The sequence below is a fragment of the Fringilla coelebs genome, assembly GCF_963513975.1.
Source record: "Fringilla coelebs genome assembly, chromosome: 8".
Classification (NCBI taxonomy): domain Eukaryota; kingdom Metazoa; phylum Chordata; class Aves; order Passeriformes; family Fringillidae; genus Fringilla; species Fringilla coelebs.
The window spans coordinates 8,303,482-8,321,837 of NC_140066.1; the positions used below are offsets into that span (position 1 = coordinate 8,303,482).

At 41.8% G+C, this 18,356-nt stretch overlaps 1 protein-coding gene across 1 annotated transcript in view; it reads left to right on the forward strand.

Annotated features, from left to right (window-relative positions):
* Nucleotides 1-18,356, forward strand: part of FAM13C (family with sequence similarity 13 member C) — a gene marked incomplete at both ends in the record, with an annotated part of 111,724 nt that overhangs the window by 59,985 nt on the left and 33,383 nt on the right. The window contains 4 exons of the mRNA XM_084210334.1: nt 6,535-6,573; nt 11,395-11,451; nt 13,088-13,286; nt 17,832-17,953. Coding sequence (XP_084066460.1) covers nt 6,535-6,573; nt 11,395-11,451; nt 13,088-13,286; nt 17,832-17,953 — 417 coding nt within the window. The remainder of the gene's footprint in view (nt 1-6,534; nt 6,574-11,394; nt 11,452-13,087; nt 13,287-17,831; nt 17,954-18,356) is intronic.

The window sequence follows — 18,356 nt, forward strand, 5'->3', positions numbered from 1 at the left end:
ATTTTCCTGCAGTGCAACAAAAATAGGAAGTAAGCTCTTGAGAAAGAAAATATTCAGGAGCTTGGAGAGTCTGTCTTCATACCCAAAATTCAGGCACATGTGGTCACAGGGATCAGTCCTACTGGGATATAAATACTGTGGGCAGCATCCTTGGATGGTACAATTAGCGAAGCTTTGCATGGCCCCCTGGTACAGCTGCCCAGCCCTCTGAGAGCAGCCTCTGGATGTTTTCTGCTGGTGGTCAGAGGGTAGAAATACCCATCACAGGTTTTGCAAACTAGAAAAATGCATGAGAGGCTTCATGGCAAATCTGTTTTTGATGTTACCTGTCCTGTCCTCAGATATCAGTAGGACTAATCAGTGAGTGTCATGTGGTGCACAGTGATGCTTGGAGGGAAGGCCAGGTGTCCTCTGAAAACGCATAATTGCTGATAATGGAACTCTTGGACAATGCTAATTAAAGAGGTGCTTCTGTATGTCACTGAGAATGAGCTCTGAAATTAGACCACTATTGCTTTAGGTTGGTTTTGATACATGTCCTCTAGATTGGTATTTTGTTTTATATCATTCTGCCTTCTCTGATGCTGGGAAGATAAAGCTACAGGTGATGATAGGTAGTATGAACTGGTCTGCTAGTTACATGAAGGAGCTTGAGCAAGACCTGCAAAGTACCTCATAGGTGAGTGTGCTGCTGCAGGCAGCTGTGAAAAAGCCAAATGTTGAAACCTTTCAGGTATATGATTCTGTGAATAGATGTTTGGAATGAACATAAAAATTAAAGGTATATGTATATTTTTCCTCATCTTGCAATATTGAAAGAAAAAACTGGTTATGAATTAGTGTTGTGTTGAGCCTAGCCTGACTTTGGTGTAAACCTGCTGGAAAGAGTTTTGTCATCTGTGGTGGTATTATCTGCACAGGATTGCTGCAGCTGAGTAGGAGCTCAGTCAGTAGCATCACTTGGGCTGGTACAGCTGGGCTCATCATGCAGCCCTGTAAGTGCTGGATAATGACTCTGGGGCATCTCTACAGAGATTTTCAGCAGAGCTGATGGGACTCCATGAAACAACTTGTTCTTTAATAACAAAATTAGAGGCATGGTTCTATATTTCCTGCTTAGCAGTCTTCCTCAAAGCAGAGGCCTGTATGCCATCAGCTGGTGCTGTTTGAGCAGGGAACCAGGAATGGTGTAGCCTTCCAGTAGAGCTTGGTGTGTGCTCCCTGCTCCAGCAGTTCCCTGTGCTGGTGGCCGCTCTTCCACTGCCACTGCTGGTGCTTGCTGAGGTATGTGCACCTGGGCTGCAGAAATGTGATCAAGCTATGGGACTGTAGTGGTCCACAAACTGCACAAAATTGTGTAGCTCCATAATACTTTTCCTTTTAAAAGAGCAGGGATCTGTGCCTTTTGAGCTACAGGGTAGATGTGCTCCCCTCAGTGCAAACTTGGATGTACTATGGGAGCGTGTATGGGGTTCATGGGCCTACTGTTTAAAAGGTTTGAGCCAGGAATTATGTGCTGTTTGATTGCACACTGAAATATCTTCAGAATATATATATATATATATATATATATTCATGCCCTGAAGGTCTGTGCACGTGCACCGAGTTTTACCCAACCCAAAAGAAAGGCACCTTATGGAATTTCCCTGGACTGGATTATGATAAGTCTGTCTACACCTATGCTCAGCTGGAGTCTGTTCCTGCATGAGTCTGTCAGTTCATTTTGAGACACAGAGCAAGATCAGCTGTGTGCTGTTTCCCCCAGGTTCCTTTCTCAGATGATGTCCTAATTAGGTCACAGAGAAAGTCAAAGATGTAGAAGCCAGACTGAGTGCTCACCAGGCAGCTCCTACACATAACTGCTGTATTTTAGTTTAATTTCTCCTGAGATGTTTGCTATGTCTTGGAGAATCTTGCCCATAAAAAGGCAGGCTGCTCATCAAGAAAGCAAGTCGGTGAACACATGAATATTTTGAGCTGCAGCATGTAGCACTCAGTATTTTTCACTACAGGAGAGAGCATGTGACTCCTCTTTCACATGGCAGCTCCTTGGTTTATGCCTTACAGATTGGAAAACACCAGAAGTATCCTGCAGGATCACTTCTAAAGAAAGGGCAAGGCACTGGAGCCATCCCCAGTGCTAACATTTTATTGCACAATGATTCCTGCCTTTACCCCTCAAGAAAATCCTGTGTGTGGGAAGACAACAGGCTTGCTAAAGTCAGAAATGAGTTACTGCTTTACTGCTTAAAGAAAAGTCAGAAATGTGGCCTCAGAAGTAGCAGTGTGACCTGCCAAGGAAGCATATTTAGCTCTTCCTCAGAGCAGGGGAGCTGAAGGTGTTCGTGGCAGCAAACTCTGTGTATGCAAACAGGTGGGACTCAGTGCACCTCCTTGTGGGTACAGCTAGCGAGGGAGTGAAGGATGGCTGGAGCACTTCAGGGTATTGTTTCTTGGCAGGAACACACATGCTCCAAGAAAAACAAATTTGCTCAGTATTTTTATGAGTCTCTGAGCTCAGCCAGGTCTGGCAGGGATGACTTGACTTCATCCAGAGAGACAGTAGTGGAGAGATCATTCCAAGTTTCCCTTTATTTGGATAGTGGAACATGAGTAACTTCTTCCCTGAGCTAGAGGGTGTTGTCCTGGGCTCCTCATCCTGCAGTGTGAGTGTCACACTATGCCTCTCACATCCTTCCATGGGGCCCAGGGCAGGTCCCTTGTATGGCCTGACTGCACTGCAAAATATAATTGCCTTTGATGCAGCAATTCTAGCACAGGCACTTTGGACTCTGTGGAATAACAAATAATAATGAAGAAAATAGTCTAGCAATAAATGCTGATCACACCCTATAGGCTGCACTGAGTTTTTCATTGGGTAGTAGATATTACATGCAAAATAGTAGCTTTTCCAGAACCTTAGAGAGCTTAGACCTCTTTGTAAATGTGTAATTTCCCCTTTAAAATACAGTTTATTCCCAGTGCAAATTCTTCCTTATCCTGTAGTTAGGCTTGAAAAGCCTCATCATTTGTCTGAGTCAGAAACATCCTGAAAACAAAACAATTATTTAGTGAGATGAGAAAATTCAGAAAATTAAGGCAAAGGCTCTGTTCTGTAGGTGAACCCAAAGATCCACAAAGCCTGCAGGGAGGTGGGCATGGGGTGTGTGTGACTTTTTAGACAACTGCAGCTTGGAGAGTTTCACTATTGCTCCTTCTTTTTTGTCACATTTTGATTGTGGTTCTCTCCTGTTCTGCTGAAGCCAGAACTATTCCTGCCCACTTTTGCCTCACTACCTCTCTCTTCTTTTGCAGGCTTACACTGCCTTTGTAAGGCACTCACTGCTAGCTCATGTTGAGCTTATGAACATATAAAGTATTTTGAATGTTTCTCTGTTACATGCAAAACGAAGCTGTTTCATTCTCCTTCCTGACCCAGCAGTAATTCTCCTGATGGTACAAACCAAATAAAGAATGGAATTTCTATGCCAATCTGTCAGCCATAAATAGGCAATATATTAGTCAAACTTCCAGAAGTGAATAGCAACATATTTCTGAGTCTTGGTATCTCCAAAATGTATGTAGATATTTGCTTTGGGGATCTCTGGCATTTTTGTTGTCAACTAAAGGCTGTCATGTGATGTTTATATTGGCTAGAGCAGCACTTGGCAATAGAGGGTAAGAACAAAACTGGATATAAAATGGGAAGATTTTCTGCAGAGAAAGTGTCTTTTCCTAGACATAGGATTTGCAAAAATATGAATCACTGAAACTGTTCAGAAGAAAAAAGGAAAAACTGATTTAAAAACCTTCATTTTCAGAATTTCAGAAATACATATTCTGATGAATTCAAGATAAAAAGTCCTTATAAGGTTATTCGGTGGAGAAGTTCAAAGCTTACTTCACACATAGGTGTAGCTTTATTTTCCTTGACAATTGAGGACAATGAGAAGCCTGGCATGTCATCTGAATATGGTGATCCAATACATCTGGCACTGAGAATTTCAGTGTGCCAAAGGGTGATGTCCTATAGCATTATGGACCTAATTGGCTTGCATGTCACTATTGAAAATAAGGAGCTAACAGCAGTTCTAGGTTTTCTTCATGCCTGGAACTGAGAAGGAAGTAGAGATGCAGGTTCAAGCACCTTTGGCTCTCCTTTGTGAGAGCAGAGGCTCTTTGTTTGCTCTAGTCTCACCCCCAGCACATGGATGGGAAGCAGGTGGAAGGAGCTGGCATCAGTCAAGAGGGCCCAAGCCAACATTGCTGTTGAAATGAGTGTTTGCCCCTAAAGACAAATTACTTCCGTCTGGTAAAAGAAGAAATGTTACTGTGAGTCTACTGTAGTTCCTCTCTTGTGTTCCCCAGGAGAAGAGTGGCTCCATTTATCTGACTGGGGCATTGCTCTGAAAAAGGCTCCTGAATTTGCCTGACCTTTACTTATATGCATGTTTTATTACTATGCCTGTTTTGCATGAAATTTCATTTTGTTGAATGGTTTCACCACCTGACAAGAAGAGACTCTGCACTTACACTCATCAGTGTTACCTTTAAAACTAGTGCAAGTTTGGGAGTGGGCTGCAATGTGAAGTGCTTCCCTAATGGAGATGTAGCAGTCACTGCTCAGGCCCAAAGTCCAGACAAATGACAGGAAAGTGATGATGCTTTAAACTTGGCCTTGGTCCAAAGCACCCCTGCCTTACAAAAGGATCTCCAGTCCTGCTATTTTCCCAGGAATAACATCAAAGCACTGCAGTGCGTTCGCGCAGGGAATGAATTCACAGAGAATTAGACCTTGAATTGTACACCCGCAGATGGAGAAGTCATGTTTGCAAGAGCTCCCTTTCTTCTGGAGTGTGTGTAGGTACCCAGTCCTTTAATTTCTACTCTAGCCAAGCTGTGATGCTTATCAGTGGGATTTTGTGATAAAATGTAGTGATTCCTCCATGACACACTTGAAGTGCTAGCTGTGAACCCAGCCTAACTATTCCAAATGAAGAGTCAAGCATTCACTTAAGCATTCTGGAATATATTCCTTAAAAATCAAATGACTTATTTTTAAAGGCACTCCACTTATTTAGCATGTAAATTAAATTTTTACTTCTCACAACATCTAGAAGAATACCTTTGTTCAGTTGCTGTCCTGCAAATAGAACAGCAATAAAGAACTTCGCATTTGTATGGTCAGAGCAATAGAACTGGAAACAGGAGGAGAAAAAACTTGACATTTCAGTTTTAAGGCAGGATTCCATTGCTAACCATTAAATTTAGTTTTTCTGCTCATCATTCTCTCACAAAATGTCCTCTCTGAAGGGCAGAGGTCCCTGCAGACTGGCTGTGATGTCTGATCCCCAGGTAACTCATGCCATTATCCGCATTGCTTTATACGTACAAATATAATAGCAGAGCGGGCAGTGTGTGTGAGAGGTAGACAGGCTGGGATGGGGGAAGATGTGCTGCATTGTCAGTACTGCTGGTAAAGGAAAGCAATTGTCAGGGTGTGATTCCTGGCTGCCACTGCTGCCTGGGAAATGTGTGTCAACACCACGCAGAGGCACAAGCTGCTGCTGCAGGGAGGAGGAGGAGGTGCCTCTCTTTATCCCTGCTCGGCTTGATGCTGGCGTCTCAGAGATGCCTTTGTCACAAACAGGAGTGCTCACAAGGCGTTGTCTGCTTTGCTTTTTCTCCCCCAGCCCAAACAACAACAACAACAACAAAATCCCATCTCTGCTATGCAGCACTGAGATTCTTCATTGGTTGGTTTTTTTTTTTCTCTTTTTTTGCTGCACTAAGATTACAGGATGATCGAGGAGTGTTGTTCACTAGATTTGAGGGGTGTTGTTGGAGGGGGAATTCCACTGCTGTCTCAAACCCAGCAGTTTGCAATATCCTGAGCTGACCCTGCTGAACGTATTACATCAGGTCAGAAATATTTTGTTGCAGGAGCACAGCAGTCTATTCCTTTCACAGGAATGGTTTCATCTACTGCTTGCTGTTAGCTTAATAACCTTTTCATACTTGAACTGTCCATTCTGTCAGATTTTTTTTTTTCCATAGAGTCCCTTGTGGTTTGGCCATGAACTGAACATGTAAGAGACTACTAAACAAGAAAACCTCCAGACAACTAGCTGGGCAACCCTATTTAAATAAAAAATCTTGCATTTGATGAGCCAAATACACAGAGCAAATATTAAAAGGATAGAATGCCAAATACTTGTTTGCAAACCTAAGTCTTTATTAACAGTACAGTTACAGCTATAAAAGATCACTATCTGAGCCTCACAGTCTACCTGCACTTCTGCCTGAATCCTGGGTGCTGCTGGCTGGGCTTTGTGAATGTTGTAGGACTAATCCCTGTGGTTTCTTGATTATGAGCATGTGCAGAGCAGCCCAAGGTAGAGCCGTGCATACAGAGCAAGCACACAGACGTGCCTCGCAATGCCATGTTTGTGCATGTGTTCCTACAACTGAGAAGGATACAGGGAGCCTGCCTGCCTTGCTGATTTATCTGATGTTTTCTTGTTTCTGTTTCAGCATTCAGGATAAGTCCTTCAACACGACAGCTTTAGCCGAGTAAGTGAACACTTTAAAGATGTCCTTATTTTTAAACAGGAATGATGAGTTTAGTTACCGTAGAGAATAATTGTAAGTGGTATGTGAGAAGTCCCAAGCTATCTGTCATATATTTGGATTGAGTTTTCCGTAATCTAAATATATTTTTGCCTGCATGGGAAGGATTGCATAAAGCAGCTGCCTTTAAATGCTCTGTGACTATTTAGCAGTGAAATCCCTTTTTTGGGAGAATATATGCTGGGTTTAAGTGCATGATTTACAGTGTCGGATGAACCTCCTGTCAAAATATTGCTCATTTCTGATACTGATGATCCTGTCAAACACAAGCATGTCTGTTTTCTAAGGACACATAGTCTGTACTTACCACAAGCATTGTTAGGAAAAAAAAATCATTAGGAAATATTTTGAAAAATCCCTCTACATTATTTAGACAGGCCAAGTACCAAAAACGTCATTTCTTTGTTATGAATTCCATAAACTCCTTAGATGGCCTTTTGTACATATCATAATCATAAGGATGTATATGTTGATTTTTCTTGTTGTTTTACAGAGACAGCAGAACAAGGGAGGACATTAGAAAGTTAGAAAGGCAAACCCTCTAGGAACTATTGCAAATGAAACGGTCTTTGCTTATTTTAGTCTAAACCACTTCAGTATTGGTGTTCTGTGCATTTTTACTTTGCATGCTTTTGATTGTTTCAAAAGCTTTAGGGGAAGATTCTGCAGCAGTAAGGAGCCAAGTTGTTTTTCAGGAGGAAAATTAGGTATGGATTTGTTTGTGTATTAGGTGAGTTTTACACTGCTAAAATGCTCATAATCTAAAACACTCCAGCTGGACAGTGAGCTGTTTGTTGAGTGGTGTGGGAACAGGGGACACTCTGAAAGCAGGCCAAGTTGTAATCATCTGAGCCATCTCTAAGTGCTGTCATAACCTCTACAGGAAAAGTAAGATTTCAAAGGGATCTAAAGAATTTCCCTCTCTTATATTACTTTAGTTTATTTTCTTATATTTCCTTGCTTTATTTAATATTTAAATTTAATAACACTTTTTGTGTAACTGGGGCAGATATGGGAAGATCAAACTAAGCTAATAAATCAGGGAGGGATTTTTGTTTGCTTGCATGCTTGTTTGTTTTCATTTCCTGTGTTTCTGTTATTTTCATGATGAATATTGGTCTGTAAAATTATGGATTGCTCCCCCTTCACAGAAAAATAGCCAGATTATAGATAATATGTTTTTTGTTTTTTTCTCCTTCCCTTTCTTCTGTCCCTAAGTACATCCATTGTTTCCTGTAGAGATTTCCCTGGAACAGTCCCTAAGCCTGCCTCCCCCCTGAGGTTTCTGTGACCCAAAGGCAATGGCTTTTCTCTGTGGGGCTTCATGTTAAACCAGGAGGTATAAAAGCTGGGAGTGTGGTGCCAGCCCTGCCCTTGGGGAGATGAAGAGGCATTGGATCTCCCTCATTTCAGCTGCTCTTGGTTCTTGTGTGTGGGATTTCATGTTTCATCTTATATTTCCAAACAAAGGAGTAGAAACGTGCTTTTGGAAAACAAAGGGAGTGAACAATGATATCTGAAAAGCATTGTCCCATGGAACAAACTCGTTTTCCAGAGTTACCTTCCCTAAATCTCATTTGGAGCTGTCCCTCAACACCTGCTTTTGAGAGCTGCTGAGGATACACAATTCTTACTGATTTCAGCACTTATTGCTTGTGTTGACCATCTCTGAAAACAGATGAAAATAGATTTAGCCGAAGAACCAGAGAGTTTGCCATGCCCATCTAGACATCCTCATGTAACAATTTCTGTCTTTATTTGTGACAAAGGCAAAGCCAGGGCTTCCTGAATGAGATCAAGCCAGTGGTAGAGCACTTTCAGGAACATTTCTCCAGACAAGGAGAGTGCCTGGGGGTGCCAAGCTCCCAGCAAGCCATGCATGCAACCTGGTTTGGGACTGCTCATGTGAGCTCCTGAAAAGTCAAGTCAGTAAAAGGGAGCAGTGCTCACTCTGGTCTGAAATGGCTCTTGTGGGAAGGTAAAAAGGGTAGAAAGTTGAAGAAGCTGGTCCCATTAACCCAGAGACCCTGGAAAAAACAGAGAGACAGACTAGCTGGAGTCAGAGCAGCACTCCATCCAGGCTGGGATCCCACCTCTGACCTGACTCTGGCCCATGCCATAGCATCAATAATGGATGTACTTATAAGAGATATCCATCAGTCAGTAGCTGGCTTGGGCACTGAAGGGAGAGGATTCACATCACTGCTTTTGTTAAAAGATAGCTCCTACCCGACGTAAGCCTCAACCCATTTGGATTTCTGACCTGGCACATTCTCTGTTGTGGCACATTCTCTGTTGGTTTAGGGGTGAGAAAGATGCTGCTACAGTTTTTTGTTGGTGAGAAGTCTCTCTGCCTCTCTGCTGCACAGCCACAAACAATCAAAAAATGTACCAAACTCTTGAATATCACTCTATCTATTAAACACAGGTAAAGATAAACAACAAGATTTACAAGGTACTGATGAGAGGAAAGGAATGTGTTCATGTTTGCTTTGACAGGCACAGGCAGGTGGTATGAACACAGAAGACACATTTATTTAAGAAATCAAGGTAAAAACACTCCATGCTTTAATGATAGATATTTGCATTATATCACAAATTCATCTTTTTGAAGGTCCTGCTATGGTCCTAGCCTCAAACACTGTCCTGTGTGAGCGAGGTCTCAGCCTCCTGGTTATTATTTATTCTTGCACAGACAAAAATTTTGGTAGGAAATTTTGGAGTGTATTGCTTCTGAACTTCCTCAGGATCTTTTAGATTTCATGATGGTAATTGTATTCTCTGACTCATTATTGCTTTTCTTTCCTATCTGCTGCCATCCAGTTACTCAAATATATTTTGTCACACACGCTTATGTTTATAAGTTGTGTCTTATTTTATGACTTCTATCACCTGCTGGGTGCTGAGTTAGGAGCTCTGCCTCTTGAGATCACGTCCTTACAGCCAGCCCAGCTTCCCCAGTTAAGGAGAGTGCTCCTTAACTGGACTTGGCTTGGCCACTGGACTTGTGTTGAGCCATCCATTGTCCTTCTAGAAAGTGTTCCCCATTGCCAAGGTGGTCTTTCAGGAGGCTGCCAAGTGAGGTGACTGGTGAGAGTAGAGGGAGCAAAACTGGTGGCAGAGCTGCTTCCTCCCACCTCCTCTCTTTGAGGCACACCCAGGAGGGAGAATTTGTTCCTTTAGGGGGTGCCTGGACTTTGCTGGCCGTGGCTTGGCCAGTGATGCACACCCCACTTGGTGGCACCTTCTCCTTCTCCTGTGTCTGTGCTGGGAGCTCTGTCCATCCAGCTCTGACCTTGGTACTGTCTCCTCACAATACATTTTCTTTCTGTTGTTTTGTCTCTCTGAAATATTCCTTCTAGTTCTACAGCCAGCTTCCTGGTTCCTTTCACACTGGGCTTCCTTATTCAAATGCCCAGTGTGTCCTGTGCCACCCCTTGCTGCTTCCTGTGAGGCAGTGAGGTATTGGCCAGAGGGGAAGGTGTGACTGGCACCCAGAAGCAGCCAGATTTCTACAGTGAATTTTTCCATTTTGGATATCAAGCTCTGTCTTTCACCCATCATCCTGTTTTGCCATATGGGGAAAGCTGCGCTCATTGCAGGAATATTGTGTGACTAGAGTGATCTGCCACTGTAGTTCTCTGCTCCAGTTGTGAGCAGCAAATGCTTTCATGCATATGCTGATGTATTCAGGAAGTGTAAACACTTGAGTGGCCCTTTAAATATTTTTTGCTGCAGTCTGACTTTTGATATAGACACCAGCAGAAGACTGGTGGGGAAGAGGAATATATTAAACCCTTGCCATCAAATTGCAATGCAGAGCTATGATGCTATGTCACTTAATGTACTCTCTTCTAAGTGGGGCAGTTCTCAAAATTTAACAAGTCAGCAGAAGTACAGGCTGCTTCCCCCATAATGAAGAGATTCCTCTGCCAGAAAACTTCAAGGGATCCAGGCCTCCTTAGTGTCTGTGCCCTGTGAGTATGAATTGGGGGTGAGGAGAGGGCCCTGACTTTACCCCAGCAATACCAGGCTCTGTGGGAGTGCATGCTTATGGATGCATGTTTATCTGAAGAAAGGCTGTTCATGCTTGGCTCTTGCCAAGGTAAGGCTCTTGCAGGTTAAATCATCCTGCAAAGTTCAGCCATGCAGCCACAGTGTCATGTTCATCTCTCAGTGGTTGTGGTTTAGCATATTTATCTAGACTTCTCTTCTGCCTAGGGATAATTCTTTTGTTTGTAACTTAAAGGAAGTAATTGATTATGATTGTTCAGGCATCTTAAAAAACACTGCTAGTTCACTTTTTAAGACTAACTCTTGCTTCATAATTTAGTTAGGGATTCTTTTTCCTGCTGCATAAAGGGTGACTGTCTATCATAGTTAATATTTTTGTGAGTTTGTGAGAAAAACATCCTTAGTTGGGTCTAATTATTTTTGAGGTTAATGTGAAGTATACTATAAGCAATTAGAATTTAGAGTTTCTTGTAATTTTCCTGTGGTTTTTATGGTAACATCTGAATTCCCTGTAATTATTTCCATTTATCTGAAAATGATATTCCAAATTGTGTACGCTTAACGTCTCAAATCCTCTTCTTCCTCTGAGATTTGGACTATCATGGAGCAGTTATGGCATTAAATGACCCTGACTAAGGCGTGAGGAGAAGAAGAAATGAGTTTATAGTTTGAGCTGCACTGTAATGTTATTAAAAGCTAAGTTTCTGTAGCTGGCAGAGAACCAATAATTATTTTGTGTTTGTTTTCAAGGTGTGACGGATATTCAGACTCCGTGCATGCAGATCAAGCAGGCAGCTCCAGTCCCAGGTACTGTCTTGCAAACTTTGTCTGAAATCCATTGGCAGCAAATGAAGATGTGACTGCTTCTGTAAAACCATTAGAAAGAAGCCTTTATTCTCAAGGGATTGCAGAATTTCTGGGGTATTACCTGCAAAAGCTGTTAGTAATTTCTGGGAAATTACATCTTGATCTTGTGCGTTTTTGATCAATATGAAGATTATTTACTGTTGCTATTATATATGTAAATATGTTATGGTCTGTATTCTTAACTTCACATCACACTCCTGTTATTCAGATGCAGCTGTGGTGCTTATACACTGAATTTTACTGTACAGCAGCTGGTGCAAAGTAGTAGTAAGCAGAGTTTTGCAAATGTGCAAGGATATGCTCATTGCTGAGTGTGTCTGGGAAAAAGAAATTCTTTACATTTTAATTTAACTGAAGTATTCTTGAGGCATGCCTCTCTCATGGCTGTTAGTACATATTGATTGCTAGGGTATGCAACTTAACCTTTCAGGAAGATCTTAAAATCAGAGGATACCTTAAAATTAGCAACACTGGTGCACATAGTTGGGGTGCCCATGGGCTATAAAGCTGTAACTATAACAACTGCCTTGGAGCACACTTGCAGAAGGCATGGGCAGCAATTGTCTTCAACTCCACAGGCACCCTGCAAGCATCCATCTGGATGCTGATGGGCCACAGATGGAAAGTGAGTTTGGCAGCTCAAAATCCTTAGGAGAAAACATTGAACTAGCAAGTTATGCTTTCTGGAAAAAAATAAATTAATCTCAGGGGATTTAATTCAAATAGCCCTTGACTCCCTCAACCATGGAAGTTTCACACCAGGAGAGAGGTCATCTCCCAGCTAACCATGAGGATGCTGCCAGCTGGAGCTAACATCAGAAATCCCAGCTGAACACCAACTCTAGCCAGAGATTCTGGAGCAGCAATGCCACTGCCAGCTCCTGAGGCATCTCTGCCCCCTGCACTGCGGTAACTTTGTGGTGCCACAGGGGTGCTCCCCATGGAAGGCATGAGAGCAGGCTAAGACTGGAGGGACTGGGTGTGGGTGACACCAGCAAGGTCTCCTTGGAGAGAGCTTGCACATTGTAGTCTGGGTGGAGATTGAAAATGTCTGACCCAGGTCCTGGATCAAGCATTCATGAGTAACAGTGTATGTTTAAGCCACCACATGTCTCTTTACACAGGAGGATGTTTTCTGCAAACACATCCCTGGCTGTTCAGATCTTACTTTGAGTGGTTTCCTCCTTCCTTCTGTGCAATGGCCCTTAAAGCCAGAGACCAACAGAAGGGAACTGTGCTGTTGAGAGGAATTATTGTCTGTGATGATATTTTTGTGAGGTTACTGTGAATCATTGGGTGGGGGAAGTCTTTTGCATGAAAAAGAGAGTTTCAGATTTTATTTGGGGAATGGGAGCTGTAGGTCTGAAGCCCAAGAGTGCCTCTAAAGATTACGTTTAAGTAGCTCCACAGTTGTGCAATAATGCTAACTTAGATCCATAACTGATGTGTAGATCACTAAATTTAGTAAAAGCTATATGCCATACATAGCTAAGAACTTGTTGCTCTTCTTCCTTCATAATGTTTTGACAGATGTCTGAAATCCTGCCTGATCCATTTCAATTTCATTTTCTTACAGAGATGATGATAACAAAGAAAATTACCCGGACAACTCTGCTGTCTTAGAGGAAAGGCAGCTGCCTTTGCAAGACGCCCAGCAGCACAAGCAGCAGGTTTTAACTGACTGCACTCTAAAGCCTGAAATGGGCAACTTAAAGCTGAGGAAACCTAAGCCCATTGCAAAGCTAGAAAATGGAAAAAGCCATGAGGAAAATCCGGTAAAGAATTAAACTTACCAGGGGGAGGCTTGTGGCACAATGTCTAAGCAAGTTTTGAAATGCAAAGAGGGACTCCCTGGTAATTCATGGTGTGATTTGAGACCCCACAGTAATCTACCCTAATTTCCAGGGACCTGCAGTCTGCAACCCTTCTGTAATAACAGTTTCTTTCTGCTAGGGAATTGCAGAGAGGGTTGTGGTGCAACTGCTTTCAGAAGTGAGTGAAGAGCATAGCTGAAGATATGCAAATACATATTTAGTTTCTGTTTTGTTTATTTGATCAGCGATCTCTTTTACTGGAATTTTGCCTGCAAATAGAGGGATTTCACTGTTTTCCTTCATCTTAATTTTTCTTTTTCTCATATTTAAATGGTAAGACCATAGCAGTGCAGTAGCATACTGGTAGCAGTGCTATCCCCCACCATCTTCCTAGGTTGAGCTGTGGGGAGCAGAACTGCAAATTTTGTAAAAGGTGCTGAGGAAGACTAGAAATGAGGAAACTTCTGCTGCTGTCTCTGATGGTACATTTGCTCTGTTGACTCCAGAATTCCACCTCTCAGCAGCTGCTGAAAATACCTCTGTTCTTCCCTGGTGCTTCCCAAGTTGTGTTGGATGTGCAGTGTAATGGGTTGAGCTCTGGAGTGGATTTAACCCCTCAGCTGGAAATATCTTCATATCCAAGATAGTTAATATTAATGTTGGTAGATTTGATGGTCTGCATTAGGCACAAGGCCTGACATCTGCAAATACAGATGTCTGTATTTACATAAAATTGTGCATACACAAATACAGATGTCTGTATTTCCATATCTTGGCTGTATAATGTATTTGGCTACTTTTTGTCTCTCTTCCCTTCTTGTTTGTGGAAAGAAATTTGCAGAGCTCTTTCTGAAGTACTTCAAACATATCATAGACTAGGAATGATTTTGGACCAAATTTAGAATGGGATTTCATAATTTTAGACAGAATGTCTTACCTTCAAAGTGAGAACTGTCCTTTTGAATCCCTGGAGGAAAAAGAAAACCAAATGGTAAATGGTAATATCACAGTCTCTTTCGGAATATCAATGTCAAACCCTTGCCCTAAAACTCCTGCCTGTTCTTCTGGAGCTGATCTAGAAATACAGCAATAACTGGGAGGTTTTTTGCCACTGCACTGCATTCCTAGGAAATATTATTTAACCTGCAGGGAGATGAGGTGGGCATGTTTATCAGCTGAACAGAAAAAATGATGAGAATTTTGCCCTGTGAGGAGCAAGTGGAGACAGATCAGGAAGAAGAGTCATGAAGAAGCAGTAAATGGGGCAAGGTCTGTCTCAGAGGTCATCTGTTGCTTTTTCAGCCTCTTCCAAGCCTCCTGTGTGTGTCCTGCCTGTACCTCTCACCCAATGAAAGCCAGCACAGCAGAGACTTGCTGTTCTGTAGCATTTTACATGGCCCCAGGGGGTTAACTGGAAATGGTGAAATTCTTTCATGGGAAGATTTTTGGGTATATAATTAGACTGCCATAAAACACCAGCATGACTTAAGTATGCAGCTTCTGGAGGGAAAAACGGTGCCAGGCAGAGAATTTTCACATGGCTCAAGGGTTTGCATCAGGAGAAACAGAAATGATGAAACACTGTAACTGCATACACCTTCCTTGGTGAAACCCCTTGCCACCAAGCCACTGGATGGGGTAAATGATGTACTCCCAAGCAGCTGACAAACAGCCCTTTCTGAGCACATGCATTTATGAAAGAAAAGCAGGATGCACTGCACATCACGATTGAACTGTTCATTCTTGCTTTCCCGGGATTATTGCTTTTTCAGCAGTCTCCTCACTTCTCCAGCCTGACTTCTCTGTGGCATCAGAAAGAGTGATGCCAGAGCAGTATCAGAAACTCTGTTCAAGGTGTTGCTCTGATAAGCCAAGGAACTCTTTGCTATTCCCTCTTATGTGTTATAAGCCCATAAGTTTCTTTTACAGAGAATTGACCCCTCAAAATTAGAAGAGGCTGTTGGGAGATGAATAAGTTTGCTGCGTGTGCTGGAAGGATTAAAGACTGTTTGGATGGGAACCATTTTTGTGTGCCTTTCTAGTTGTGAGAATCCAAAGGGTTTCCACTGTAGAAAGGTCACTGAGAGGGAACAGACAGCTGCGATCAAGTAGAGGGAAGATAGGTTTTTGAGCTTCACAAGGCTTTCAGCTGAAGTGTAATTCCTGTGCCTCTGATATTTTTGGCACAAATGTAGCCCTGTGGTCATGTGCCTTTGGTCTTCATGAAGAAAAGGTTATTAGATTTACACTGATGATTAAAAAACTCAAGTGTAATAAAAGAACAGCATCAGGTGATTTCACTTGACCACTTATCAGATAGCAAAATGTCACCAGGGTCAAGCTGTACTTTGCATGTTGCCTGCAGTTATTTCCCTGGAGGCAGGAGATGGCTCTGGAGGCAGCTGCAACCTTTCCAAACAGAACATGGGAAGAGAGGAGGCTGCTGGAATAGAACTGCACCGCTGTATTCCAGCTATTTGGTTTCATCTTTTCCATGGTTCCATCACCTGCCTTAGCAATTCTTCAACGCTCATCTCTAGGAAATCAAATTAATTAGGATTTATTTGACTTCAAGAGGTGAGGAAGCATATGCCCAGAACATATTCCAGGGAGTCAGTGTGAGAACAGATGGTGAGGAATAGAAAATTGCTTTCGTTGCCCAATTCTTTCTCCTATCACTCACCTTTGGTGCACAGTCACGAGTGTGGATTCCTGAATGAGTCATCCTCAAACTCCCTATTGATACTGGGGGATATTTACAAAAGAACACCAAACTTCGTAGCTAATAGGCAGAGACAGTACAAGTTCAGTTTTAAAGTCTTTTTATCAAGGTAAATAGCTATAAATAAGGTGGCTTGACAATCAGTGCCTAAAGATGACAATGCTGAAAACTGCTGAGTAAAGTTTTGTATTTTGAGTATAAATGAAATTATCAAATTGCTTATATGTCAAAGAACTTCCAATAATTTGACATTAAAATTATGATTTTAAGGGCACAGTAATCAAAAAGCCAAAGCTGATATTGGCACATGAGCTGCAAAAACACATGAACACATCAGGCAGTCTGGAAGTTTTGCTTTGGTTTCTGGGTATACTCTGTTTATGTTTATTATGATGCAATTTCACTGTAGAAGTCACCCTCTTTAGTGAAAAGAAACAAAAATGCAGTAGAAGACAGGGCCCTGCTCTAGGGGCCTGTGACACATCAGGATTTCACTGTTACTTAGAAACAGTGATTCCATCAAGGGTATTTCCCTAGTGTAACTTGTTAACACCCTAATGACATGATTTTTGAGCAGCAACAAAGACATAAAAGAGAAAAAAAAATACAGAAACAACCCAAAGCCACCCAAGTCCTCTAACATCAAGCCTTCAAGCAAGGGCTTATTGCCAGCGCTCTTGTCCTCAGCTTTCCCCTTCATCCAGCAGAAAGCACGTGGAATTGCTGTTCTCTCTGCCTTGCAAGTTCCCATCTGAAGAGTCCTATCCAAACTTTTGACTTCCATGCCCCCAGCTAAGCTCTGACACTGGAGCAAAGTCAGGTACATTGCTTTAGCAGGAAAGGGAGCTCTGTTGTTTTGCAGAGCGAATTGTATTTTAATTTTTTTAACTATTAGATTAAGATATTTGATTACAAAAGCTAATAAAGAGGTAGAAAAAAAGTCCCACTTTGATGATCACATTTTCAAAGATCTTAATTTCATTGCAGTGCAATGGATATATTGCAATCCATTTCATAGGTAAGGAAATTAAAATGCACCGAACACATCTTTTCACAGCCCTACAACTGGTTTTCAAAAGCTTGGAGTTGAATGTATACTTTTCTCATTCCTGTTCTTTGACTCAATTTTTTGGACTAAATTGCTTTTTTTATTTTCTGTGCAGCAGAATGGGTGATGTGACTTTTTTTCCTCTCACTGCCTTTCCCTCCTCCCAGAGTAATACTCTATTTATAAAGCTACACATATGATAGGGAAGGGAAAGAGGCAAATGGTTAAATTTTACATATCTTTTTTTAGGGATATTTAACTGCACTCGCCTTTGTCAGACAGATTTTTTGATGATTCCCAAGTAATAAAATCTTACTGACATATGAGTAAATAATTTCAAATGAATTCTTTGTACAGAACCTCTTAGCTCTGAAGCTGAAATCTGTGATATCCAAGTAATAAAATCTTACTGATGTGTGAATAAATAATTTCAAATTAATTCTTTGTATAGAACCTCTTAGCTCTGAAGATGAAATCTTTTATTTAAGTAATAAACAAAAAAGTTACAGTCTGCTTTGGTTTCAGAAACTGTTTTCCAGTGAAATAGCATACTACTTTTTTTAGTCTTTTATCTTCTGTGTTCTCCAGTTGTTTCAAGACTATTACCAAAAAATAACTAAGATCCTCAACGAGCACCTGGTCTCATACAGTATTTTTTTCCTGAAGCAAAATATTTAGCCAAGCTTGGATTGGCACAGGGCTCAATCAGCTTTTCTTTTTTTTTCTCTTTGTGCAGGAGCTGGAGTGTGCACTGCCAGGCCTCTCAGAGTGGCAGGGGAAGGCTGGATGCTCAGCTAATAACTATGCACAGAATGTGGCTTTGAAATGCCAGGAAGCAGTGGTGAGATTGCAGCCAAGGTAAGACTTGCGATAACACGTCACGTTTCACTTCTGATTAACTGTAGTAAAGGCTAATTCATCCGCTGCCTACTGCATAAAATATTCAGACTCCTGGCTCTTGTTGGCAGTGCGTTCTATATTTATATATCTAAGAGTGTTTGGAGAAAGTGAAAGGGATAAAGATAAGAATGCATATTTCCTCATTCTTTAAGCCCCTTACAGCTGAAGCAGTAAGAACATCCTTAGTTTAGAAACTTCAGTTCCTCTATGCCAAGTTTCAAAAATACTTCTCCACTTCTTTCCTTTTCCCCCCAGTGCTGAATTGCCTCTCTTTTTCAGAGTTGCATTCTCTGAGCAATGGAAATGGGAAACTTCACACCTGATTATAGCAAGGGTATCCATTTATGTACAGTTTAGGCTC